At 48.1% G+C, this 25,763-nt stretch overlaps 1 protein-coding gene across 9 annotated transcripts in view; it reads left to right on the forward strand.

Moving 5' to 3' along the window:
• Window positions 1–25,533, forward strand: part of LOC101130854 (multidrug resistance-associated protein 1) — a 190,068-nt gene extending 164,535 nt beyond the window's left edge. For all 9 annotated transcript variants that reach the window (XM_055365324.2, XM_063699510.1, XM_055365320.2 and 6 more), the window contains 8 exons: window positions 4,499–4,698; window positions 7,238–7,364; window positions 8,271–8,372; window positions 14,291–14,437; window positions 16,834–16,992; window positions 18,955–19,121; window positions 20,821–21,015; window positions 23,643–25,533. In XM_055365324.2, coding sequence (XP_055221299.2) covers window positions 4,499–4,698; window positions 7,238–7,364; window positions 8,271–8,372; window positions 14,291–14,437; window positions 16,834–16,992; window positions 18,955–19,121; window positions 20,821–21,015; window positions 23,643–23,751 — 1,206 coding nt within the window. In that variant the 3' untranslated portion in view covers window positions 23,752–25,533. The remainder of the gene's footprint in view (window positions 1–4,498; window positions 4,699–7,237; window positions 7,365–8,270; window positions 8,373–14,290; window positions 14,438–16,833; window positions 16,993–18,954; window positions 19,122–20,820; window positions 21,016–23,642) is intronic.
• The last annotated feature ends 230 nt before the right edge of the window (window positions 25,534–25,763 follow it).

The raw sequence follows: 25,763 nt of genomic DNA on the forward strand, positions 1-25,763 counted from the left end.
TATAACCATGGAAAGTGCAACCTTGGATTAGAGGGACACCTGTACATCTAATTGTCCAGAACTTAGTCATGGGACCACCTCTATTCACAAGGGACCTTGGAAAGTGCCGTGTTTCAGCTGGGCACATTGCACTTCCCAGCAAAAACTTTCAGTTGGGCCTAGGCACGGTGGCTCACGCCTGTAATCCTAGCCCTTTGGGAGGCCGAGGCGGGTGGATCACCTGAAGTCAGGAGTTCGAGAGCAGCCTGACCAATATGGTGAAACCCCGCCTCTACTAAAAATACAAAAATTAGCCAGGTGTGGTGGCATGTGCCTATAGTCCCAGCTACTCTGAAGGCTGAGACAGGAGAATTGCTTGAACCTGGGAGGTGGAGGTTGCAGTGAGCCACGATTGCATCACTGCAATCCAGCCTGGGCAACAGAGTGATACTCTGTCTAAAAACAAATAGAGAAGTTTCTTTTGGGAAAGGAGAAATTGTGTAGGCAGTCAGTCGTCTCTGCTGCATTCCTTCTGCAGAAACGGTTATGTGTTCTTTGTTCTTTGAACACATGTGGTTTCTTAGGATATCGCAGGATAGATCATGTTTTCAATTGACAGGTGGAGCATCTTGCTAAGTGGGAGAGCTGAGAGTGCAACCTCAAGTCTGTCCAATTCCAAAACTGCCGTTACCCCTACAGGATTAACCGCAGTACAATTGCCAGTAGGGATGGGTTGTTTAGATGGGAGCATTCCAGCTGCAAAGCAAAACAAGGGTAAGAAACCATGAGGCTCACCATATCTCAAACCACGCTGCACAGCTGTTCAGGTGGTGTCCAGGGGGCCTTGGTTCAATCATGCGGCCCCTGCGCCCCACCACACTGGCCCAATGATTGATGAGAATGAACAGTGATGGAATCAGAGAGAGTAGGTCCAGTTCCTGGAGTCTCGTTATATCCTCTTGAATTTGGTGCCAGGTTTTTTTTTTTTTTTTTTTGCATTTACCAAATATGTTATCTGTGTTCATATGCCAGCTGTAAAATTTCCTGAAAGACCCGAAAAGAACAAAACAGGCCAAATGCAGTGTTGAAGGCAACTTAAATGTCTGCCAATAGCAGGACCTTGGGTACACCGTGGAGCGATGTGGCTTTGAGCAGGGATAATTAGAAGACGCAGCTGTTGGAGCACCAAGGATTTTTATTTTTCAACAACAAAGGAAATGATTTCAGCAAAGGACCAAGTTCTAGGTGCACTGTCGTTATCACGGAGATGAAGTGCATAATGTGTGTGGGCAGGACTGGAAGGGAGGCAGATACATGAAAACATCGTCTTTTTAAGGGTTGAGATTATAGAATAGTAAATTTTTTAATGGCTTTTGGCTAAGTTTATATTTATCTTATCCTCTCACTAGGCAGTCTCATTCCTCAGTGTATATTTTAAAAACAAAAAAGAGCAAAGGCAGTGCTTAGAATGTTCTCAGCATCTTGATTCATAATCGCCCAAACTGGAAACAGCTCAAATGTCCATTAACAGGACCGTGGAGAAATAAATTGTGATATAATTATATAATTTATGGTTGAGTAGTAAAAAGCAATGAAATGCTAATACACAACAATTTGGGTTTATCTCACAGATGTTATAGTGATCAAAAGAAGCCAGACGAAAACGAGTAGGTACTGTGAGATTTCATTTATATGAAGTTCGGTCGGGTGCAGTGGCTCATGCCTTTAATCCCAGCCCTTTGGGAGGCCTAGACAGGAGGATTGCTTGGGCCCAGGAGTTCGAGACCAGCGTGAGCAACATGGGAAAACCTGGTCTCTACAGAAAATACAAAAATTAGCTGGGTGTGGTGGCGTGCACCTGTAGTCCCACCTGCTTGGGAGGCTGAGATGGAAGGGTCACTTGAGCCTCGGAGGCGGAGGTTGCAGTGAGCTGACATTGTGCCACTGCACTTCAGCCTTGGTGACAGGGCGAGTTGTCTCAAAAAAACATCAGATCGGCAGGGCAGGTGGATCACTTGAGGTCAGGAGTTTGAGACCAGCCTGGCCAACATGGTGAAACCCCATCTCTACTAAAAATACAAAAATTAGCCAGGCACGGTGGTGGGCGCCTGCAATTCCAGCTACTTGGGAGGCTAAGGCAGGAGAATTGCTTGAACCTGGGAGGCAGAGGTTGCAATGAGCCGAGATTGTGCCACTGCACTCCAGCCAGGGTGACAGAGCGAGACTCTGTCTTAAAAAATAAAATAAGATCATTCCTGAACAAATATTCATCTCAGGTTAGATTTTTCCAGTAAGTAAGGTTCAGAGGCAGTGGCGAGTGGAGGAAAGTGAACAGGTAACACACTTGAGAGCGATTTGCATCTGGATTGTTCAGAAAGCAAGCTGGTAAGAAGAGGAAGGAGATGTGGTCCAGGGTAAGATGGGGCAGATCACCTGGGCCTTCAGCCATGCAGAGGGGTCTGGATTTCATGGGAGGCGGTGGGAACAGCTGGAGAAGAAATCATATCTGATCCACATTCCAGGAATTGGCAGAACAGCTATTCTGAGACTGCGTGGGGTTGTGCAGTGCCTGGGTTCACTTACAGAGCTTCTGGGTCCCCAGAAGACTCTCCATCTGTGGGTTGCAATTAACGCCCGTGCCGCCAGCCAGAAAGAAGCTGCCAACCACAGAGGCCTTGTAAAAGCCACCTGCTGCTATTGATGCTTTTTGTTGGACTCTGCCTCAAAGCAGCCCAGTACACCTGGCCCAGGGCAGGATGCAGGGAGGCCGAGTTCTTAGCAACCCTTTGTTAGTTTTCCCAGCTCTCCTGTCGATAAGCAATTGTAGGCACCTTGTGGAATCAGGAACCCTGGGCTCACCAGTTCCTTTTGCATAGATGAGAAAAACCTAGGCTAGGAGAGCGCAGTGTCCTCACATGGCTGGTGCAGCCTCTGATCCACAGCTCCACAAAGCTTGCAGAAGGTGGTTGGCTTTTGTTCTGAATCTAACAAGACTTATCGGGAGGCTCTTGGTGCCTGGCACTGGCTGAATGCCCAGGTTGGGGGAGGCAGAGCAGATGAAGCATCTGCCCTCGAGGGTGGGTGGAGCTGCTTGTGAAACGTATCATCGTAGCCCGGGAGCTGGGACACTGAAGCCCGGAGAAGGTGCTCATGGAGGATGGGAAGGGCTTGCCGAGGAAGTGACATCTGTGCTCCCATCTGCTGGGTGATAAGGAATGGCCTGGACAGGATGGGCATGGTGGTGGAGGCAGGCGGCCTATGTGCAGGGAAGGAAGGGGAGAGTTACAGGACAAGATGAGTTGAGGGAAGAAGCATGGTTGGCAACTCTAACAGCACTGGGAGGCCATCGGAGGGGGGTGACGAGATTGACCCTATCCTCATGGGCATCTCAGCTGGGCTGAGTGTGCTGGAACCGGCCATTGCATGGACACAGTCACTCCTGAGGGGATGTGATCAACAGGCGGAATTCTGTCACTTAATGATAACAATAGTCACCAGCTAACTGAATGCTTACTGTTAGGTCAAACTATATGAAACTGCTAATACTCATTTCTTATCTATAGAAACAGCCATTTCCTGTGGTTCAACCTAGTATTACCAGGCACTGTGCTTAGTGACATCATGCATATCTATATGATTTATGAAATAATGTGTCCACGCAAATACACATCACATGTAAGACTGTAACTCTTACATGTCACCCTCACAATGACCCCGTGAAGCAAGCCTTGTTTTGTTTTGTTTGTTTTCTTAATAATTTTTTATTTTTGTAGAGATGGCATTTTGCCATGTGCCTGGGCTGGTCTCAGACTCCTGGCCTCAAGTGATCTCCCGCCTCTGCCTCCTGAAGTGCGGGTATTACAAGCATGAGCCACCCCACCCGGCCGAGCAAGCCTTGTTGTTCCCATTTTACAGATAAGGAAACTGAGGCTTAGAGAAGTAAAGTGTTAGTCGTGTTTATATTGCCAGTCAGTAGTTGAGTCAGGATTTGAACTGAGGTCTCGTTGACCTCAAAGCCTATGCCGAAAACCACACTGCTGGTTCCAGAAAACCCTAGAGGTGAAAGGCTTCAGAGAGGCAGTACAGGGTAGAGGATAGCACTTTGCAGCCCAGATGGCCTGGGTTTGAATCCCAGTTCTGCCCCTTGCTAGCCATGTGACCTTGGGGAGGAGATTAACTAGCTTCTTTGTGCCTTAGTTTACGCATCACATATAGGAATGAGCACCTCAGGTTTTTCGTGAGGATTGAATGAACTGATGTTTGTAAAACTGCTTAGAACGATGCCTGGGGCTGTGGGCTTTGTATAAGCGTGAACTATTATTGTCACTGTCCTTGTCATTGGTGGTGCTATTCCTGTGGTTCACCAGGTGAGTGGGCACCCCTGTGAGGGCAGCCCGGCTCTAACATTTTGCCTCCTGGAGGTATCGGTTACGTCTAGACGTTCTCCAGCACAGCCCTGCCCTGGGAGGATGGCAGGAGGGAACCTTCATCAACTCCCTGCATCTGTTCTCTACCCCAGAGGTTCTACGTGGCTTCCTCCCGGCAGCTGAAGCGCCTCGAGTCAGTCAGCCGCTCCCCGGTCTATTCCCATTTCAGCGAGACCTTGCTGGGGGTCAGCGTCATTCGAGCCTTCGAGGAGCAGGAGCGCTTCATCCACCAGAGTGACCTGAAGGTGGACGAGAACCAGAAGGCCTATTACCCCAGCATCGTGGCCAACAGGTGGGCATGGTGGGTCTGCAGGAGGGGGTGGAGGAGGCCGCCTTAGCACCTTGTCTCCTTGCCTCGATCTCTTCCTCGCACCTTGAGCTGGGTATAAAGCCAAACCCCGGCCTTTGCAGAAAGGATGGAGAGGCTTGATGAGCGCGGAAGATAGATGAATCATTAAGAGCAGACAGCAGCACTGTAGACATGCAGTGCCTGCGGCATTTAAGTGCAGGGACACAGCTCTTCTGGAGTCAGAAAGCCCTGCAAGTGCTTCCTGTTAACTGTCATCCTAGTGATGCAAGACTGCCAGCGACCGACTCTGCTATTGAGTATCTTCATACCGCTGTTCCTGTCTGGGGGTGATCATGCACCCCTGGGTGATGTGTGTCAGAAGCAATTTACTAATATTAAGCTAAACCATATGAGATTGTCATCTTGTGGGCCAGATGTCATGGCTCACACCTGTAATCCCAGTACTTTGGGAGGCTGAGGCAGGAGGATCCATTGAGGCCAGAGATTCCAGGCCAGCCTGGGCAACATAGCAAGACCCCCATCTCTCTTAAAAAAAAAAAAAAAAAAGTGGCCCGTCATGGTGGTGTGTGCCTGTAGTCCTAGTTTCTCGAGAGGCTGAGGCTGGAGGATCGTTTGAGCCCAGGAGTTCAAAGTTGCATTGAGCTATGATTACACCACTGCACTCCAGCCTGGGTGACAGAGTGAGACCCTGTCTCTGGAAAAACAAAAAAAGGAGATGGGGGTGGGAGATTGACATCTTGTGGATCACAGATAATAGCATCAATCCAAAAGAGGCATAAGTTTGCTAATTATTTGCTGAATTTAGAGAAGTGTCCCTCTCACCCATTTGCATCCTTATAGACTTTTCTGAAAAAGTGACAGCACCCCAGAGGTGTCCCATAACCATTAGCCCGTCTTACACACTCTAATCCCATAGCGTAAGTCTGGGTGGGCCAACCCTGAATGATTAGAGACCTTGACTTCCCTTCAGAATTTTTAGGGAGTTTGTCACAATCTGACTGTGTCTGTCCGAGTAGTGAGGATCAGTCACTTGGTTCATAAGGGCTGCAATGGAGAAAAGTTCAACACCCCATCTTCCTAGAATGCTTTATATTTTAGAACATTAAAATAATAGTTCTAGTGCTATATATGATATCATACGAAGCCTAGCTTTAAACAAATAAGATGGCCAGGCGCGGTGGCTCACGTCTGTAATCCCAGCACTTTGGGATGCCAAGGTGGGTGGATCACCTGAGGTCAGGAGTTCAAGACCAGCCTGGTCAACATGGCAAAATCCCATCTATATTAAAAATACAAAAAAATTAGCTGGGCATGATGGTGGGTGCCTGTACTTGGGAGGCTGAGGCAGGAGAATCACCTGAACCCAAGAGGCAGAGGTTGCAGTGAGCCAAGACCGCACCATTGCACTCCAGCCTGGGCAATGAGAGCGAAACTCTATCTGAAGAAATAATAGAAGATAAGAGAAGAATAAAATAAAAAGTAAAATAAAATAGTTCTGATGGTACATGATACCATACTAAACCTAGCTTTAAACAAATAAGATGACCAGGCACATTGGTTGACACCTGTAATCCCAGCACTTTGGGTGGCCAAGACAGGAGGGTCACTTGAGCCCAGCAGTTTGAGACCAGCCTGGGCACTCTAGGGAGACCCTGTCTCTAAAAACAAAACAAAAAACCAAAAATTTGCCAGGTGTGGTGGCATGGGCCTGTAGTCCCAGCTACTCAGGCTGAGGCAGGAGGATCACTGGAACTTGGAAGGTTGAGGCTGCAGTGAGCTGTGATCATGTCATCCACACTCCAGCCTGGATGGCAGAGTAAGACCCCATCTCAAAAAAACAAAATGACAGAAAACATGATTTCTGTTTCTATTTTAAAGGGTAAAATAGTATATTTTAACTCTTTGAAATGAAGAGTCTGAGTTTGGGAACGTTACAATGTTGTTTACTCGTACTAGTTATGCACTCCCCTCCCAGATCTGTCTCGTAACAAGAGACTGTTATTTTCTACTTGTTTTTAGCCAAAAGGCCGAGAAACTATGGTTATTTTAAATCCCTAGTGTCTCTTATAGTTGATGTCTTCTTAGTATTTAGGAATTTCCAGGACATCTTTTTGTTGTTGTTAATGCACTATATGTGTGTGTGTGTGTGTGTGTGTGATTATAGGAGTGACCCACTACGCCCGGCCTATGTGTATGTATTTTAAAGGCTTCAATGAGAAAAAAGTTGGTTCTTAAAAAGGCAAGCTTCAGATTCCAGGGAAGATTGCCTCTGGAGAGCTCTGTTTTAATCCATGGGTTTGCCAGATTAATGAGGATTTACTGGCCTCGTGCCTTTCGGCCCTCCCTACCCCGCGCCCATTGTGCATGTTTTGAAAAAGCAATGCCAGGAAGGACTCTCTCTGGAACTATTGCGGAGTTACTTGAGTTAGCAAAGAATCCCCTTCCTCCCCCAAGAGCTGTAAGCCAAGTCTCTGTAGAGCTGACTCCATGCCTGTTTGTTTGCCTGTGTGTCTTGGCGCAGGTGGCTGGCTGTGCGGCTGGAGTGTGTGGGCAACTGCATCGTTCTGTTTGCTGCCCTGTTTGCGGTGATCTCCAGGCACAGCCTCAGCGCTGGCTTGGTGGGCCTCTCAGTGTCTTACTCATTGCAGGTAAGAGGGGATGCTCATTGCCGGATTATTAAAGTCTGTTAATGGGGGAGCCAGTTGTCCTTGGCTTTGGAATCCAGCTCCAACAGGAATGGGGGAGAGGAACTTGAGAGGCATGGAGTTTGAGGAGCAGGTACAGTGCTACAGTGCCTGGTGACCAACTAGAGCAGGAGACGGATTTGACATGTGGCCAGGATTTTCCCCATCAGTCACACAGATTCCTTAATGGCCCAAGAGGATACTTCCAGGTATGAGGGGAATGCTTTTAAAGCTATGAATTTCCCTCTAAGAACTGCTTTAGCTGCATCTCACAAATGATGATACATTGTGTTTTCATATTGTCACCTGGCTAAAAATATTTTCCAGTTTCTTATTATGTGGCCCATGAGTTATTTTGGAAATGTGGTGTGTGCTTAGGAGATGGCAATGTGGCAGGCCTGGGTGATGGCTATACCTGGGGTTGCTAATTTCGGTACCTTTCTTACCTGAATGTTTCATAATTCATAACCTTTTATTTTTATTTATTTATTTATTTTTTTGGAGACAGAATCTCACTCTGTCACCCAGGCTGGAATGCAGTGGTGGGATCTCGGCTCACTGCAACCTATGCCTCCTGGGTTCAAGTGATTCTTCTGCCTCAGCCTCCCAAATAGCTGGGTTTACAGGTGTGCGTCACCACGCCTGGCTAATTTTTGTATTTTTAGTAGTGACTGATGGGGTTTCGCCACATCGGCCAGGCTGGTCTCAAACCCCTGACCTCAGGTGATCTGACCGCCTCAGCCTCCCATAATTCATACTTGTTGAAAATAAGTTGTTTCCTATTATCTCAGTGGAAAAAAAAAAAAAGAAAAAGGAAAGTCAAGTACGCCTGCTTAGTCTAGAAATGCCACGTGACTCTTCCACTCACAGGTCACCACGTACTTGAACTGGCTGGTTCGGATGTCATCTGAAATGGAAACCAACATCGTGGCGGTGGAGAGGCTCAAGGAGTATTCAGAGACTGAGAAGGAGGTAGGCAAGGGCCCCTGGCTGGACCTCTTGGTCTTTGGTGTAGCTTTACCCCAAGGAGATCTCTGGCCCCTATCCTGTGCACCTCTGCCTCTGAGCTGGATACCTCAGCAGGTAGAAGTGCATCTTACGCTCGTCCAGTCTTTTTGCAGCACTTATTTAGAGCCCGGTTTTAGGGTGAAAATAGTTTACCGGCTTTACCCAAGATCTGGGGTATCCATATACGAGACTGTGGGATGCTGTCAGGGCATTCAGAAGGTATTCACATTGTGAAGAAGTTTCCCCCTCTAATTCTCTTTCATAACTTTTGACGGTATCACAGAGAAAGTCTTAGTCTGGGGCTAGCAGGTCTTTAACACCTTAGCAATTGAGATGATCTCCCTTCAACAGACAGATAAACAGCAGCCCTCACACTTGGAGTCTTCAGCAGGACGGCTTCTGTCTATCAGAAATAACGTTCTGTTACTTGTTATGAATTTGTTTTTTTTTGTGTGTGAGATGGAGTCTCACTGTCACCCAGGCTGGAGTGCAGTGGCACAATCTCGGCTCACTGCAACCTCCTCCTCCCAGGTTCAAGTAATTCTCCTGCCTCAGCCTCCCAAATAGTTGGGATTACAGGTGCCTGTCATCGTGCCTGGCTAATTTTTGTATTTTTAGTAGAGATGGGGGTTTCACTAAGTTGGCCAGTCTGGTCTCAAACTCTTGACCTCAGGTGATCCGCCTGCCTCAGCCTCCCAAAGTGCTGGGATTACAGGCGTGAGCCACTGCGCCTGGCCTGTTATGTATTTGTATAGGGGACTCCTGTTACGGAAAATAATACTACTTTTCCTTTGTGATTGTAATAAATTTTCCTCTTAAGTAAGTTGAGAAATTAAGTCTAAGTGACTTGATTAAGCATATTGAAACAACAAGAGAATGAGTACATGCATACTACACGAATGATGTAGCTGGGAACTGACCAAAGTTTGGGAAACCCTGCAGTTATTGAACACCAGTCCCCTTTTTATAGATGGAGAAAAAGGGAACCTGGGGAGGGAGGACAGCTGATCCAAGGTCCCACGTGGCTTGGTAGAACAGCTGGGACTAGGACCTGTGCCTCCAGTGTTTGATGTTGTGTTGCCCTTAATAACTGCCTTCTTAGGTCCTGAACACCAGCACGAGTAGGAACAGCAGTGATAATAGATAATCACAGTAATGCCTGGTGACACCCCCACCCTACATTAATGATAACAGGGACACACGTAGTGCCTTGTAGAATGTCAGGCCCAGACTTAAACGTTTAGTACAGAGTAATGCACTCAGTCTTTACCCCGCTCTGTGACTGATTTTTGAGACACGGTCTCACTCTTGCCCAGGCTGGAGTGTAGTGCGATCTCATTCACTGCCTCCCAGGCTCAAGTGATTCTCCTACCTCTGCCTCCTGAGTGTCTGGGACCACGGGCATATGCCATCACACCCGACTGATTTTTGTATTTTTAGTAGAGACGGGATTTTGCCATGTTGCCCAGACTCATCTCGATCTCCTGAGCTCTAGTGATCTGCCTGCCTTGGCCTCCCAAAGTGCTGGGATTACAAGCGGGAGCCACCATGCCCAGCCCAGCCCTATAATTTAGATGCTACTATTACCCCCATTTTACAGGTGAGGAAACTGAGACAAAAAGCTGAAGTTACTTGCCCAAGATCAATCACATGGCTGGTAAATGGCAGACCTAGGCATTGAGCCTGTGCCTCCTCAGAGACCCTATCCAGTGCCATGGGTGTCATGCTACCCGGCCTCCTGAGGAGAGATGCCCCTTGGGATTGAGACCAAGGCCTCTGTAAGGTCTGTCCTCCTGAGGAATTCACAGAGGTGACCTCGGCCCACTCCTTTAACATTCTGACTGGGTGAACTAGGTCCCATGTCACGGGTGAGCATTGTAAGAATGGCATGAGTGCCCCCGTGAGGAACCAAGGGTGTATTACACCAGCAGCTTCCAACTTGACACTGAATTTAATTCATTTATAAGGTATTTCATTAGGTTTTTTTTTTTTTTTTAGATGGAATTTGGCTTTTTTTTGCCCAGGCTGGAATGCAGTGGCACGATCTCAGCTCACTGCAACCTCCACCTCCTGGGTTCAAGTGATTCTCCTGCCTCAGCCTCCCAATTAGCTGGGATTACAAGTACCCACCACCCCCCCCCAGCTAACTTATTTCATTAGTTTTTATAATAGCCTCATTGACATGTGAATTTCACATGCCATGCAGTTCACCCAGTTAAAGCGTTCAGTTAGATTGAATTCAGTTTTTTGTTTGTTTGTTTGTTTGAGACTTAAGTCTCGCTCCAGCCTGGAGTGCAGTGGCATGATCTCAGCTCACTGCAACCTCCTTCTCCTGGGTTCAAGCGATTCCCAGCCTCCTGAGTAGCTGGGATTATGGGTGATTTTTGTGTTTTTAGTAGAGAAGGGATTTCACCATGTTGGCCCGGCTGGTCTCGAACTCCTGACCTCGTGATCCACCCACCTCAGCCTCCCAAAGTGCTGGGATCACAGGTGTGAGCCACCACACCCGGCCTGAGTTCAGTTTTTAAAAGCATTTTACTTTTGACTGATTTTTATATTTTTAGAAGGATCGTGTTTGACAAACCCAGGAGAAAGTAATTGTCCTCATTAGTCCTACCACTATTCTGTATTTGCATGTATTTTTATATATAGATAGAAAGTTCCACATACTTCTCTCCATTCTGCTCACTGTGTTGTTATAGCATCTCCCCTTCAATTATGTACATAAATTATAAAATAGAGATACGCTTGTTGTTTTAAAAAAGAAAAAATCAATACAGGGCTGGACACAGTGGCCCACGCCTGCAATCCCAGCACTTTGAGAGGCCAAGGAGGGTGGATCACTTGAAGCCAGGAGTTCGAGACCAGCCTGGCCAACGGTGAGTCCCGTCTCTACTAAAAATACAAAAATTAGCCGGGCATGGTGGCAGGTGCCTATAATTCCAGCTACTTGGGAGGCTGAGGTGGGAGGATCGCTGGAACCCGGGAGGTGGAGGTTGCAATGAGCTGAAGTCACATCACTGCACTGCAGCCTGGGTGACAGAGTGAGACTCTGTCTCGAAAAACAAAAAAACAAAAAAAGAAGTTTATGGTGGAGAAAGACAGTTTGTTCCTGTTCGCCCCGTTCCTCTCCTCTCCAGAGAGAGGCCCCATTAGCATTCGGGTGAATTTCCCCCAGAACTTTGCTGTGTGGATTCCCACATACCCCAACATGTTTGTTTGCTTGTTTCTTTTTCTTTTAACGTAAGTGGAATCTACCTGTTATCCTGTGACACCTTTTCTTTAACCATGAGGCACCTTTGCATCCGTGTATAGTAACAGTCACTGCCTCTAAGTGCTGCTGTGAGGCTCAGATGAAATCAGGGGTCTCAAGTGCTGAGCAGAGCAACTTGTATTAGTTGCATTGTAAGCACTCAATAATAACATTTATTTTTTGGCCAGGCGCGGTGGCTCACGCCTGTAATCCCAGCACTTTGGGAGGCCAAGGCAGATGGATCACTTGAGCCCAGGAGTTTGAGACGATCCTGGGCAACATGGTGAGACATCGTCTCTACAAAATAAAAAATAATACTTTTTGTTGTTGGCGGTAGTGGTGGGGTTTTTTTGTTTTTGTTTTTGTTTTTGTTTTTGTTTTTGTTTTTTTGAGACAGAGGAGTCTTTCTGTGTCACCCAGGCTGGAGTGTAGTGGTTTTATCTTGGCTCACTGCAACCTCTGCCTCCCAGATTCTAGTGATCCTCGTGTCACAGCCTCCCAAGTAGCTGGATTACAGGCTCCCACCATCAGGCCCAGCTAAATTTTGTGTTTTTAGTAGAGCCAGGGTTTCACCATGTTGGTCAGGCTGGTCTCAAACACCTGACCTCAAGTGATCTGCCCGCCTCGACCTACCTAAGTGCTGGGATTACAGGTGTGAGCCACTGCGCCAGCAGCGCTGTTATTTTATATCACGTCCACAAAAGGGCTGTATATCTTGCCTAAAAGTTGCCCGGCGTTTTCTTGTTATGTGCTGTCTGCAGTGCCCCTGAGCTTGGCCATGTGCTCTGCAGCCTGGTTTAGCACCTGTGTGTGCCCTGGACGGGGAGGTGCATTCCCTGAGGCTAAAACCAGTGAACCTGGCCCAGGCCATATCCAGCTGTGGGCCTCAGGAAATGCTGAACTGAACTACTTTTCAAAAGGAGGGTTCTGTGTCCCTGGGCAAGTTACCGCCCCTCTCTGTGTCTCAGTCTCCTTGTGTGTAAACTGGGGATAATGAAAGGACCCCCCCACATGGGATTGCTGTGAGGATTGGATGAGATACTGCGATACAGATGCTGCTTTTATCCTTGCCTTCCTGCCGGGGTGGGCAGCCAGGGTAACTCACTTTTATTGTCGTGTCTGTCCAGAGAAGACCACTCATTTCATTGACTCCATTTATAAATATTTATTTAAAATTTTTTTTTATCAAAAAGTAAGTTTTATTGGCATCTAAAAACAAAATTCACCCAACACTGAAACATACTTCAATATTTATGTTATTGTTTTCTCGTTTCTTTTTTACTCACTGCAGTGTGAGGAACAAATCACATTTACTTTGGAGAAACAGAGACCATAGTGTAGATTTTACAAAATCACTTTTTAAACTCTCTGTATTGCACTCCTCAAATATCTAGAGCCAGTCTGTGCATAAAATGGCACACTGTTGTCTAAACCTTAAAATTCTGCATCAGCCTAAAGATATGGATAAGATATACCTCCACTTGCTCTTTTGAAATACATCTATTACTTTATCCAGCCTAATGATAGTTACCTAAAAAATTCTTTGTTCCATAGGAAGTCTCTGACAAGCTGTTATTCATTTCCTTGACGTTAAAAGAATCTGGGGGCAACATTTATATTTTATCAGAAACACTATAAGTTTACCTATCATGTTCATATTGAGAACAGTGTCTGTGGCTCACACCTGTAATCCCAGCACTTTGGGAGGTAGAGGTGGGCGGATCATGAGGTCAGGAGTTAGAGACCAGCCTGGCCAACATGGTGAAACCAAATCTCTACTAAAAATACAAAAATTAGCTGGGTGTGGTGGCGGGTGTCTGTAATCCTAGCTACTGAGGAGGCTGAGGCAGGAGAATCGCTTGAACCTGGGAGGCAGAGGTTGCAGTGAGCTGAGATCACGCCATTGCACTCCAGCCTGGGTGACAGAGTGAGACTCCATCTCAAAAAACAAAAACAAAAACAAAAAAAAAACAAGAACAATGTCTATACAAATCAGTTGTACAATTATTTTAAAAGAATGGTGAACATGAACATCACTTTAATTCTGGCAGACAAAAATGAACAACTATGGTCCAGTCAGCCATTATCTGTTACACAGAGATGACAGCTTTACAGAAGGTATCTCTGACCTACTGAGTGATGATCATGTCCCCTCAGTTTCTGTGCCTTCTACCACTAGTTCACTTTCTATATCAGCAGCTGTGTCACTCTTCTTGTTTATGTTCATAAATGTGTATTGAACACCTATGTGCTCTGAGCCCTGGGACACAGCAGTGAACAATTAGAGCCTGTCCTCATTGAGTGGATGGTGCAGTGGGCGTGGGAGACAGAATACACTCAAGCATACGAGCCCTGAGAGGGCTGGGGACAGGCAGTGCCCTGAAGGACAAGGCAGTGCGGGAGGGGACAGAGGGACACAGGGCTGGGAGAGCGCTCTGTATCGACCAGAGATCCACAGGATGCGAGGGGTTCATTTAGGGAAGAGCATTCCAGGAAGGGCAACCACGTAGTGCTGAGGCCCGGGAGGCCACCTTGGGCAGCAGAGTGAGTGAGAGGGGAGGTTGGGGGAGTCACAGCTTTACCGGATGGACTGGGAATTCCTTACTCTCTCCCTTCGCTGTGATCGAAGGCGCCCTGGCAAATCCAGGAGACAGCTCCGCCCAGCAGCTGGCCCCAGGTGGGCCGAGTGGAATTCCGGAACTACTGCTTGCGCTACCGAGAGGACCTGGACTTCGTTCTCAGGCACATCAGTGTCACGATCAATGGGGGAGAAAAGGTGGGTACACATTGCCCCATTCCCCCACCCATTCCCAGTCGGGCACAGGGTGCCACCTGGCAGGTGAACCTAGCTGCGGCGTCTCCCCAGTCACTCACGGTTCCACCCTCTGCTTGAGTGGCTTTTCCGGGGGCTGGGAGTGGACTGTGGCAGTAAAAGCTGTTCAGAGTACATCCAACTTGCAGAAGTGAAGGATTTTAGGTGAACTGACAGCCCGAAGACCAAATGAGCCCCACAGATAGGTTTTGGAAGATTTTTGTTTGTTTGTTACCCAGGCTAGAGTGCAGTGGTGTGATCTCAGCCCACTGTAGCGGCAGCCTCCCAAGTGGGGGACTACACATGGTTGGGACTACAGGTGTCTGCCACTACACCTGGCTAATTTTTGTATTTTTTACAGAGATGGGGGTCTTACTATGTTGCCCAGGCTGATCTGGAACTGTTGAGCTCAACCGGTCTGCCCGCCTCAGCTTCCCAAAGTGCTGGGGTTACAGGAATCAGCCACCATTCCTGGCCTCTGGAAGAAGTTTTCTTTTTTGTTTTTTGGTTGTTGTTTTTTTTTTTTTTTTTTTTTTGGAGATGGAGTCTTACTTTGTTGCCAAGGCCAGAGTGCAGGGGCCCAATCTCAGCTCACTGCAACTTCTGCCTCCTGGGTTCAAGTGATTCTCCTGCCTTAGCCTCCTGAGTAGCTGGACTACAGGCATGCACCACCATGCCTAGCTAATTTTTGTATTATTAGTAGAGATGGGGTTTTGCCATGTTGGCCAGGGTGGTCTTGAACTCCTGACCTCAACTGATCCACACCCGCCTCAGCCTCCTCAAGTGCTGGGATTACAGGTGTGAGCCACTGCACCTGGCCTGGAAGAAATTTGAATAAGTTGCAAATACTGAAAAATGTGGAAGGCTTAATATAAAAATTTATTTTCTGCTTTTTTTTGGAAGATCAGAACATCTGGCAACATCAGGTCAATCCTCCCCCGCCTGGCTCTTTCTAGTCAACCTGTGAGCCTCCTGTTTGACCCCAGTCCCTCCCTGTCCCATTCAGTGCCTACTTGGTCCCTCCAAGACATTAGAATTTGTGATCTCTAGAATAAAGTGTCACCATCCCTTCTAGGGGGTGGCTCAAGGGAAGTGAGAAATTGTCAGAATTTTGGAACCTTCTCTTGGTTCCGAGCTGTTCTTGGAAGAGGTTCCTTGACCTGAGTGATACCCTTAGACTATCCTCTGGAATTGGTCTGACAGTCTTCCTGGCCATTTGCTGGGGGACAAGGCTGCTTTCACCTCTGAACATATGGACTTATTGAACTGTTCCTACGTCCCTCCCACAAAGCTCAGAACATTCTGTTCCCAGCAGCTAATTTCTGAGTTACAGAGAAGAGCAGAGTGGGTTATGTTCTTGCTGTCTTTGTTTTGTCTTTGTTTTGTTTTGTTTTGAGATACGGTCTCACTCTGTCACCCAGGCTGGAGTCCAGTGGTGCTATTTCGGCTCACTGCAACCTCCGTCCCCCGGGTTCAAGTGATTCTCCTGCCTCCGTCTTCCGAGTATCTGGGACTACAGGTGCATGCCACCACACCCAGCTAATTTTTGTAGTTTTTAGTAGAGATGGGGTTTTACCATGTTGGCCAGGCTGGTCTCGAACTCCTGACCTTCTGTGATCCACCCGCCTCAGCCTCCCAAAGTGCTGGGACTACAGGCATGAGCCACCGCCCCCAGCCCTTGTTGAGTCTTTATGGCTTATCTCACATCATGAGAATTTTTGCATGCGTGCTGCTCTGTGACACCCCTGTAGGAGGGAAGAGGGAGCCCACTTCTCAAGAGCCAGGCAGGAAGGGGAGAATTGGAGGTCAGGAACGTCATCCTTTGGCCATTAGCTAGAGAACCTAGTTCCTTCAAGAGAGGATGCATGGAGACCAGGTCATAGCAAAGGGCCGGAAGATCTGCCTGAATCTTTCAGATATTTCAACAACTCATGATGGGAAACTCACCATCAAAGGTGTGAACAACAGAGTGGGGAAATGAGGAAATGCCTGATTATTACTTAACAGTTACTTGAGTCTAAACAAATAGGGCTTACTTAATAGTTATTTGAGTCTAAACAAATAGGGCTTTGTTGGAAATTCCTTCTGCCTCTTCTGTATCTCTTTTGAGGTCTCTAGTAACTTATAAAAAGCCGAGTCATTCCTTTCGGGAGCCTGGCAAAGGGAAGAGAGTCCTTCTTGACCTTCGGCCGTAATACCCTTAAAGGAGTGTCTCTGGGCAGCGGGCGAGGGAGAGGGCTGTGGAGTTGGGTCGACCAGATGACTGATGCCTGAGGTGGGGCCGAGATGAGGGCACTTTGGGGCAGGGACAAGTCCGGATGCCAGCATTCCCACCACACCTGGGCCCTTCTGTCCTGCAGGTCGGCATCGTGGGGCGGACGGGAGCTGGGAAGTCGTCCCTGACCCTGGGCTTATTTCGGATCAACGAGTCTGCCGAAGGAGAGATCATCATCGATGGCATCAACATCGCCAAGATCGGGCTGCACGACCTCCGCTTCAAGATCACCATCATCCCCCAGGTGGGGTCTGGGTGTGGCCCGGGGGTGAGCCAGAGCTGGCAAGCGCTATGATTGCACTGACAGTGGTGTATGTATATTTTTGGGGCAAACATACATTTGGCCCTACTTCATCGTTTTTTGTCTTTTTTTGTTTTTTCTGAAACGGGGTCTCGCTCTGTTGCCCAGAGTGGAGTGCACTGGCGCAATCTCAGCTCACTGCAACCTCCGTCTCCCAGGCTCAAGCGATTCCCCCACCCCAGCCTCCTGAGTAGCTGGGACTACAGGCACATGCCACCACACCCAGCTAAATTTGTTTTGTACTTTTTTGTGGAGATGGGGTTCCACCATGTTGCCCAGGCTGCCCTTGAGCTCCTGGGCTCAAACGATCCACCCACCTTGGCCTCCAAAAGTGCTGGGATTACAGGCATGAGCCACCGTGCCTGGCCTTCCTTGTTTTTATTGAAGTTAGGCTGTGCTGCTGCTTCCCTGAATTTCCTCTTAGTATATGATTAACAACGTGGGAATTAACTGAGTAGCAGTCCCGACTTCCTGTCCCTGCGAGGGGTAGTTTTGGAGCATCTAGAAAAATCCAAAAAGACACCGTCTTCTCTCTCTGCTGCCAGAGTCAGACTGAGCATCTCTAACCCTTCCAAGAGCTAGACAAGAAATAAGACTTTTTAATTTTCGATTCACGGGGTGCACCTGCAGGCTTGTTACATGGGTATATTGTGTGATGCTGATGCTTCGGCTTCTATGGATCTCATCACCCAACTATTGAACAAAGTACCCGAGAGAGAGTTTCTCAACCATTACTCTCCTCCATCTGTCCCCACTTATGGAGGCTGCAGTGTCTATCATTTCCATCTTTACAACCATGAGTACCCAGAGTTTAGCTCCCACTTATAAGTGAGAACACACAGTAGTTGGTGAGAAATAAGGATTTTCTTTTTCTTTCTTTTTTCTTTTAACTGAGACGGAGTCTCACTCTGTCACCCAGTGCAGTGCCACGATCTCAGCTTACTGCACCCTGCACCTCCTGGGTTCAAGCGATTCTTCTGCCTCAGCTTCCCAAGTAGCTGGGATTATAGGCACGCACCACCACGCGTGGCTAGTTTTTGTATTTTTAGTAGAAACGGGGTTTCACCATGTTACCCAGGCTGGTCTCAAACTCCTGACCTCGAGTGATCTGCCTGCCTCGGCCTCCCATAGTGCTGGGATTACAGGGGTGAGCCAACATGCTTGGCTGAAATAAGGATTTTCTAGACCAATCCCCGCAGGTGGATTCCTTAATATGTTGCCTTTTAGTGTAATCTTCCCTAAAGTGTCTTAGAAGATTCTCTTCTGTGGTTGGATGACAGGGGAGAATCCACGGGACTTTACTGTTAGGAATCACCTGTGCTGCGTCTCATTTCTGGAGGTTCTCAACCCACCTGCATATTGAAGGCTCCAGGAAGTTGTATGGAAAGGAAATCTGTTGTATTCTGCCAAACTCAGACTTTCCAGACTTTTTTTTTGTTTCCGTTATTAAGGCAATTTTTTTTTTTTTTTTTTTTTTTTTTTGGAGATAGAGTCTTGCTCTGGAGTGCAGTGGCACAGTCTTGGCTCACTGTAACTTCCGTCTCCCGGGTTCAAGTGATTCTTCTGCCTCAGTCTCCTGAGTAGCTGGGACTACAGGTATGCACCACCATGCCCAGCTAATTTTTGTATTTTTACTAGAGACAGGGTTTCGCCATGTTGGCCAGGCTGGTGTCAAACTCCTGACCTCAAGTGATCCACTCGCCTCGGCCTGCCAAAGTGCTGGGATTACAGGCGTGAACCCGTACCTGGCCTTTTTCTCCATTATTAACATCTCCAGAAATAGTGATTCCAAGGAGCTCTGACACCCCACCTTCAACAGTCCTGGCCAGAAGTCCTTAGGTCGCCTCCATCCATGTCAGCGTGACACAGGCGTCACATGCCGTCCACTCTCTTCTCTCTGAACAGGACCCTGTTTTGTTTTCGGGTTCCCTCCGCATGAACCTGGACCCATTCAGCCAGTACTCGGACGAAGAAGTCTGGACGTCCCTGGAGCTGGCCCACCTGAAGGACTTCGTGTCAGCCCTTCCTAACAAGCTGGACCACGAGTGTGCGGAAGGCGGGGAGAACCTCAGGTAGGCGGGGGTGAACAAGGAGACACCGGATAAGGTGTCCTAGGCGCCACCTCGGTAGGGGTGTTTGAAGATTCTGTCCAGATCTGTGTCCAGATTTGAGTCCCAGATGACCATTTGTCCCTTCACCTCTTGGAGCCTCAGTTTCTGTATCTGTAAAATGGGTCTTAATCCAGGCTGTTTGTACCATTAGGTAGAATAACCAGGATGACCAGTACTTTTCCTTTTATACACACCAGCTCCATTCAGTTGACAGTGGCTGTCAGTTGTTAAGCTATGGAAAGTCTTCTCTACCAGTTGGTCACTAGCACTGCTCTGAGCCCCCAAGTCCCCATGCACTACCCCAGCTGTATTGGTCCTTCTACCAGGATCCTGGAGCTCTGTCCATGACCCAGCAACTAAAGCATTAATGCCTGGCACACCAGCGGAACCTCTGGGGTCCCGCTTTGGTGGTGTTTGTTAGTGCCTGGTTCTGGTTCTGTTATCCGTCTCCATCACAACCAACCATAAAGCCTCAGGCACGTTCAACCATAAAGCAATGATCATTGCTGCCATACGAGGGCAGTCAGCCAGGTGGCTCTGCTGATCTCGGCTGGGCTCACATGCATGTCTGGGAGTCAGCTGGCTGTTGGCTGATCTCGGGGTCAGCTGGCTGTTGGCCTCAGGTGGGGCAAGAAGGGTATGTTCCGTGCATCCCTCATTCTCCAGCAGACCAGCTTGGGCATGTTGTCATGGCGATGGCAGGGGCACAAGAGCGTGCAAGCCCCTATTGCATCTAACAGTATTCTTTTGGCTGTCCTTACTTTTGCCGGTGTCCCATTGGCCAAAGCAAGGAATATGTCTGATTCCAGAGCCACCTCTCATGGCCCCACAGTTGGATAGGGATGCATGGATATGAGGCCTTTTTTTGTTGTTGTTGAGACGGAGGGTCTCGCTCTATCACCCAGGCTGGACTGCAGTGGCGCAATCTCATCTGCAACCTCCACCCCCAGGCTCAAGCAATTGTTCTGCCTCTGCCTCCCAAGTAGCTGGGATGACAGGTGCCTGTCACCATGCCCAGTTAATTTTTGCATTTTTAGTAGAGATGGGGTATCACCACATCGTCCAGGCTAGTCTCAAACTCCTGGCCTCAAGTGATCCGCCCGCCTTAGCCTCACAAGGTGGTGGGATACTAGGTGTGAGCCACTGTGCCCGGCTCTTTTTTTTTTTTTTTTTTTAAAGAGACAGTGTCTCACTCTGTTGCCTAGGCTGGAGTACAATGGATTGATCTCGGATTCTAACTCCTGGACTCAAGCAATCCTGCCTCAGCCTCCCAGTAACTGGGACTACAGGAGCATGCCACCACACCCAGCTAATTTGTTTATTTTTGTTTTTGGAGAGATGGGGGTCTTGCTTTTTTGCCCAGGCTGGTCTCAAATTCCTGGCTTCAAGCTATCGTCCCACCTCAGCCTCCCAAAGTGCTCAGATTGTAGGTGTGAGCCACTGTTTTGAGGATGATTCTGAACCTGCATCTTGCTGAATAGGAGATGTGCTCTGATTGATTAGTGATGTCTGCTGCAGACAGATGTTGGGAGTGGACATGCTTTCCTGGTCAAGCAACACAGAGCTTGACCTTCTTTCGCTTCTCCCAGCCTGGGCCTAGGTTCAGGGTCAGGGGTGGTTTGACCCAACACTATCTCCTGGTCTTTTTCTTCCGGTCAAGTGTTGGGCAGCGCCAGCTTGTGTGCCTAGCCCGGGCCCTGCTGAGGAAGACGAAGATCCTTGTGTTGGATGAGGCCACGGCAGCCGTGGACCTGGAAACGGACGACCTCATCCAGTCCACCATCCGGACACAGTTCGAGGACTGCACCGTCCTCACCATTGCCCACCGGCTCAACACCATCATGGACTACACAAGGTGATGCCCCTGGCACAGTGGCCTCTAGGCTTTGGGAGTTTGCCTTACTCGCTGGCTCACTCATTAATTCATTAATTCATTAATTCATTCAACACTGTCCTTATCCCTAGTGACAGCCCCAGTGGGTGGATCCTCTCTTCATCCTGGATGGTACCAGCTATTTCTTTTTTTTTTTTTTTTTTTTGAGACAGAGTCTCACTCCATCTCTGGAGTGCAGTGGTGCAATCTCGGCTCACTGCAACCTCTGCCTCTGGGGTTCAAGCATTTCTCCTGCCTCAGCCTTCCGAATAGCTGGAACTACAGGAATGTGCCACCACGCCCATCTAACTTTTATATTTTTAGTAGTGACAGGGTTTTGCCATGTTGTCCAGGCTGGTCTCAAACTCCTGACCTCAGGCGATCTGCCCGCCTCTGCCTCCCAAATTGCTGGGATTACAGGCATGAACCGCTGTGCCCAGTGGTACCAGGTATTTCGAATATCATCTAGTCATTCATTCACGTCAGCGCACCTGCGGTGTTCCCAGACACTGGGGACTCTGTAGGCTGCTGTCAGACAAAGTCCCTGCCTCCAGGACCAAGTAGCTTATTAGATGGAAGAGACAAAAAATATACAGAGCAATAAACCAACAGGATTCCAGAGGGCAGCAGGTGCTGGGAAGGACACTTACCAAGGAGACGGGATAGCGAGTGCTGGGCAGGGCCATTGTTTCCATTGAACACTGCAGGCCCAGTGTGTGGGGCCCACAAAAAGGTTTTATTTTTTTTAAAAAATCAGAAGCAGGCCAGGTGCGGTGGCTCACGGCTATAATCCCAGCACTTTGGGAGGCCGAGGCAGGCAGATCACCTGAGGTCGATAGTTTGAGACCAGCTTGGCCAAAATGGTGAGACCTTGTCACCATTAAAAATACAAAAAGTAGCCAAGTGTGGTGGTGCGTGCCCGTAATCCCAGGTACTTGGGAGGCTGAGGAAGGAGAACTGCTTGAACCTGGGAGGTGGAGGTTGCAGTGAGCTGAGATTGTGCCACTTCAGTCCAGCCTGGGCAACAGAGTGAGACTCCATCTCAAAAAAAAAAAAAAAAAAAAAAAGAATATAATCCAACCTGGATTTTATTTATACTAACACAGTCATAAAATAGAATTTCTAGCATTTTGTGTGGAGAAAGCCACCTCCGTAGGCATCAGTGCCAGGGACCACAAAAGTCAGAATGCGGCCGTAGTGCCAGGGTCTTGGGGGGTTTTGAGTTTTGTGTGGGTCATCTCTGAAGAGGTGACATTTTAGCTGAGACCTGAACAATGAAAAGGAGTCAGCCTTGAGAAGATCTGAGACAGCGATCTGCAACCTTGTTCTTAAGGGCCGGGGTAGTTTCAGCTTTGTGGGCCACATGGCCTCTCAGCCACTTGACTCCAGTGTTGCCATGTGAAAGCAGTCATAGATAGTGCACAAATGAATGAGCATGGCTATGTTCCAATAAAACTTTATTCATAAAAACAGGCAAGGGGTCAGATTTGGCCTGCAGGCCACAGTTTGCCAACCTTGGATCTAAAGGAAGAACATTCTAGGCAGCCGGTACAGTCAAATGTAAAAATGAATGCGCTTAATGAACTTGAAGGCTAGCATGAGGAGGCCATGTACCTGGAGGTTGGAATTGAGTGGACAGGGGCAGGAGATGAGGCCAGAAAGGTAGGCAGGGGCTGGATCTTAGAGCACCATGTAACCACGGTGAGAAGCTTGGAACTTACTCTAAGAGCCCTATAAAGCCATTGGAAGGTTTTAAGCAGGGAAGTGACATGAGTTTCTATTTTATTTTATATATTTATTTTTGAGACAGGGTCTCACCCTGTCGCCCAGGCTGGAGTGCAGTGGTGGGATCACAGCTCACTGCGGCTTCAAGTGATCCTCCTGCCTCAGCCTTCCAAAGTGCTGGGATTACAGGCGTGAGTCTCTGCACCCAGCTGACATGATGTTTCTAGTTCACTGAGTACAACCTACTAAGTGGCAGATGCTGAGTTGGTGCTTTTGAAATATAGGACATAGAAATGAAGACAGAAGTGGGCAGCGTCAAATCTTACAGGACCTAAAATATTAGGGGTCAGCCAACTATGGCCCACAGGCCACAGATCTGGACCCCTGCGTGTTTTTATGAATAAAGTTTTATTGGCACACAGCCACATCTGTTCATTTTCCTGTTGTCTTTGGCAGCTTTCACACTATAAATACAGCAGAGATGCATAGTTGTAACAGAAAGCATATGGCCTGCAGAGCCTGAAGTATTTACTGTCTGGCCTTTTTCAGAAAAATGTTGCCAATTGTTATTGTAGACTATGGTAAGATCTTTTTATTTTACTCTGAATGTAATGGAACAGTGAATGTGAACAGTCAACACTGTTAATACCATTCACACCATGATTGATGTGGGGTAGATATTAAGGAGGTGGCCTCATGGGAATCTGACATTAACTAGAAATAGGGATTGAGGGTGAGCAACCAGCTGGAAGGTACTGCACCAGTCCTAGCAAAAAGTGTTAGGGGCCTGACCCGAAGCAGTGACTTGCCCAGGTCAGTTGTCCCAGGGGCACGAGGTGTTCACCCCTCCCCTTCCCCTCATGTCTGTATCCCCTTTCCCTCAGGGTGATCGTCTTGGACAAAGGAGAAATCCAGGAGTACGGCTCCCCATCGGACCTCCTGCAGCAGAGAGGTCTTTTCTACAGCATGGCCAAAGACGCCGGCTTGGTGTGAGCCCCAGAGCTGGCATATCTGGTCAGAACTGCAGGGCCTACATGCCAGCGCCCAGGGAGGAGTCAGTACCCCTGGTAAACCAAGCCTCCCACACTGAAACCAAAACATAAAAACCAAACCCAGATAACCAAAACATATTCAAAGCAGCAGCCACCGCCATCCGGTCCCCTGCCTGGAACTGGCTGTGAAGACACAGGAGAGACAGAGATGCAAACCACCCAAAACATGCACGCCCCGCCCATGGTGCCCTGAGACACACACACACAGCCTCACGCCCCTGGGAATGCAAGTGGTTTCCTGGTGCTTCCCACGGAGGAGTTTTGGCAGCCAGACTTCTGGAGGAATTGGTTGTATTAGAAGATCCTAGTGACCAAATTCAGCCTACTGCCTCGGATCTCTCCAGCCGAAGTCTGTGGACTGCAAGTCTTTGAGATGCTTCTGGCTCCCATCACCTCTAACATCCTTGTCTGGGTCCACCAGGAACGCTTCATTTCCTTGGGGCTGCAGTTTTGTGGTTGAGGGGCCTGGAGAAAATCATTTTCTCCCCTTGGCAGTGTCCCAGGGCCCTGGATGGTCCTCTTACCAACATCTGGTCTTCCAGGCACTCAAAAGCTGGGAACCAGCATCTCAGCGCCAGCTCTACCAGTTCTCGTTTCGGGCCAGAGGCAGCCTCTGCACTCCCACGCCTGTCCTCCTGGAAGGGACCTGGTTGGACTAACGGCTAACCTGGACCTGGAACTGTAGGGCCAGGGGATTGTCTCAGGGCCGACGTTCCACCTGGGGCTTCCCTCCCCACCCACCCCCACTCCAGGCTTTCCCTTGCTTTTTTCTTTTGTTCAACATTATAAGAACAATCAATGCTGTTATTACCGTTCCCACCGTGATTGATGTGGGGTAAATATTAAGGAGATGGCCTCATGGGAATTTGACCTTGACTAGAAATAGAGACTGAGAGTGAGCAACCAGCTGGAAGGTACTATGCCAGTCCTAGCAGAAAAACGTTGTTAGGGGCCTGGCCCAAAGCAGTGTTGGTTGCTTACAGTGTTGATTGATTTTGTTCTTTTTTCTTACTGCCTCTTTTCTTTCCCTCTCATGGTACCTGCTCATGGTTATGAAGCTTTCAAAGTAAAGAACACGAAATACCTCCCAAGTATTACCAGTGGGTACCAAAAAAATGTCCCCTTGAGTCTTTTCCTTGTTTTCAGATGTTAATTCTCTCCCTTGGCATCCGGTTAGCCCCCCAGGGGGGGCAGCATTGTGGAGAACTTGACATTTAGTTACTGATGCTCTTCCAGGACATGAAAAGAACCCATCTTTGAATATCAGTGATTTTTTTTTTTTTTTTAAGTACTGTTCCGGGGAGAAAAACAGTCTCAAAACTTGAACTTCTTGGGAAGAGAAGTGTTGGGCTGAGAAGTAACATTCCCAGGAAATACTGAGAAGCTCGCCCTGTGTTTGACCGTGTTGGTCTCTGTGTTCCTGGAAGAAAACGGAGAAGCAGCATCTTTTAAAACCTGTTCTTTAAGGTGTCTCGGTTAGAGCCCCAAGTGAAATCCAGGAAGCAGCCAAAGCTGACGGCTGCCCCAAGACTCAGACTTGCTAAGAATTACGTCGCCGACTTCAAACCCAGAGAGCATCTTTCTTTTAGGTGAAAACGCATATATTTATTTTTTGTAAGTTATACCATTCTTTCACATTAGATAAACCAAGTTTTGGGGGATCCTTTTGTAATGACTTACACTGGAAATGCGAACATTTGCAGTAAAAAAATATATATATCTATATATTTTATTTCTTTCTAAAGAATGGTTCCCTTTCCTTTGGGGACTCGGCGAGGGTTCCAGCCATGTCCTCTGCAGGGTTAGGATGTGGCATCTCCCTGTTTCTGTTCTTTCCTTTTGACAACAAGTCAAGTGGGAGCTGTTGCCAGAAAGGGCAAGTTGTAGAGATCACTAGTCAGATGGGGTTTAGTGGGAAGGCGGGACAGCCACAAGGTGGACAGAGCCCAGGTT

The sequence above is a fragment of the Gorilla gorilla genome, chromosome 18, assembly GCF_029281585.2.
Source record: "Gorilla gorilla gorilla isolate KB3781 chromosome 18, NHGRI_mGorGor1-v2.1_pri, whole genome shotgun sequence".
NCBI classification, from domain to species: Eukaryota; Metazoa; Chordata; class Mammalia; order Primates; family Hominidae; genus Gorilla; species Gorilla gorilla.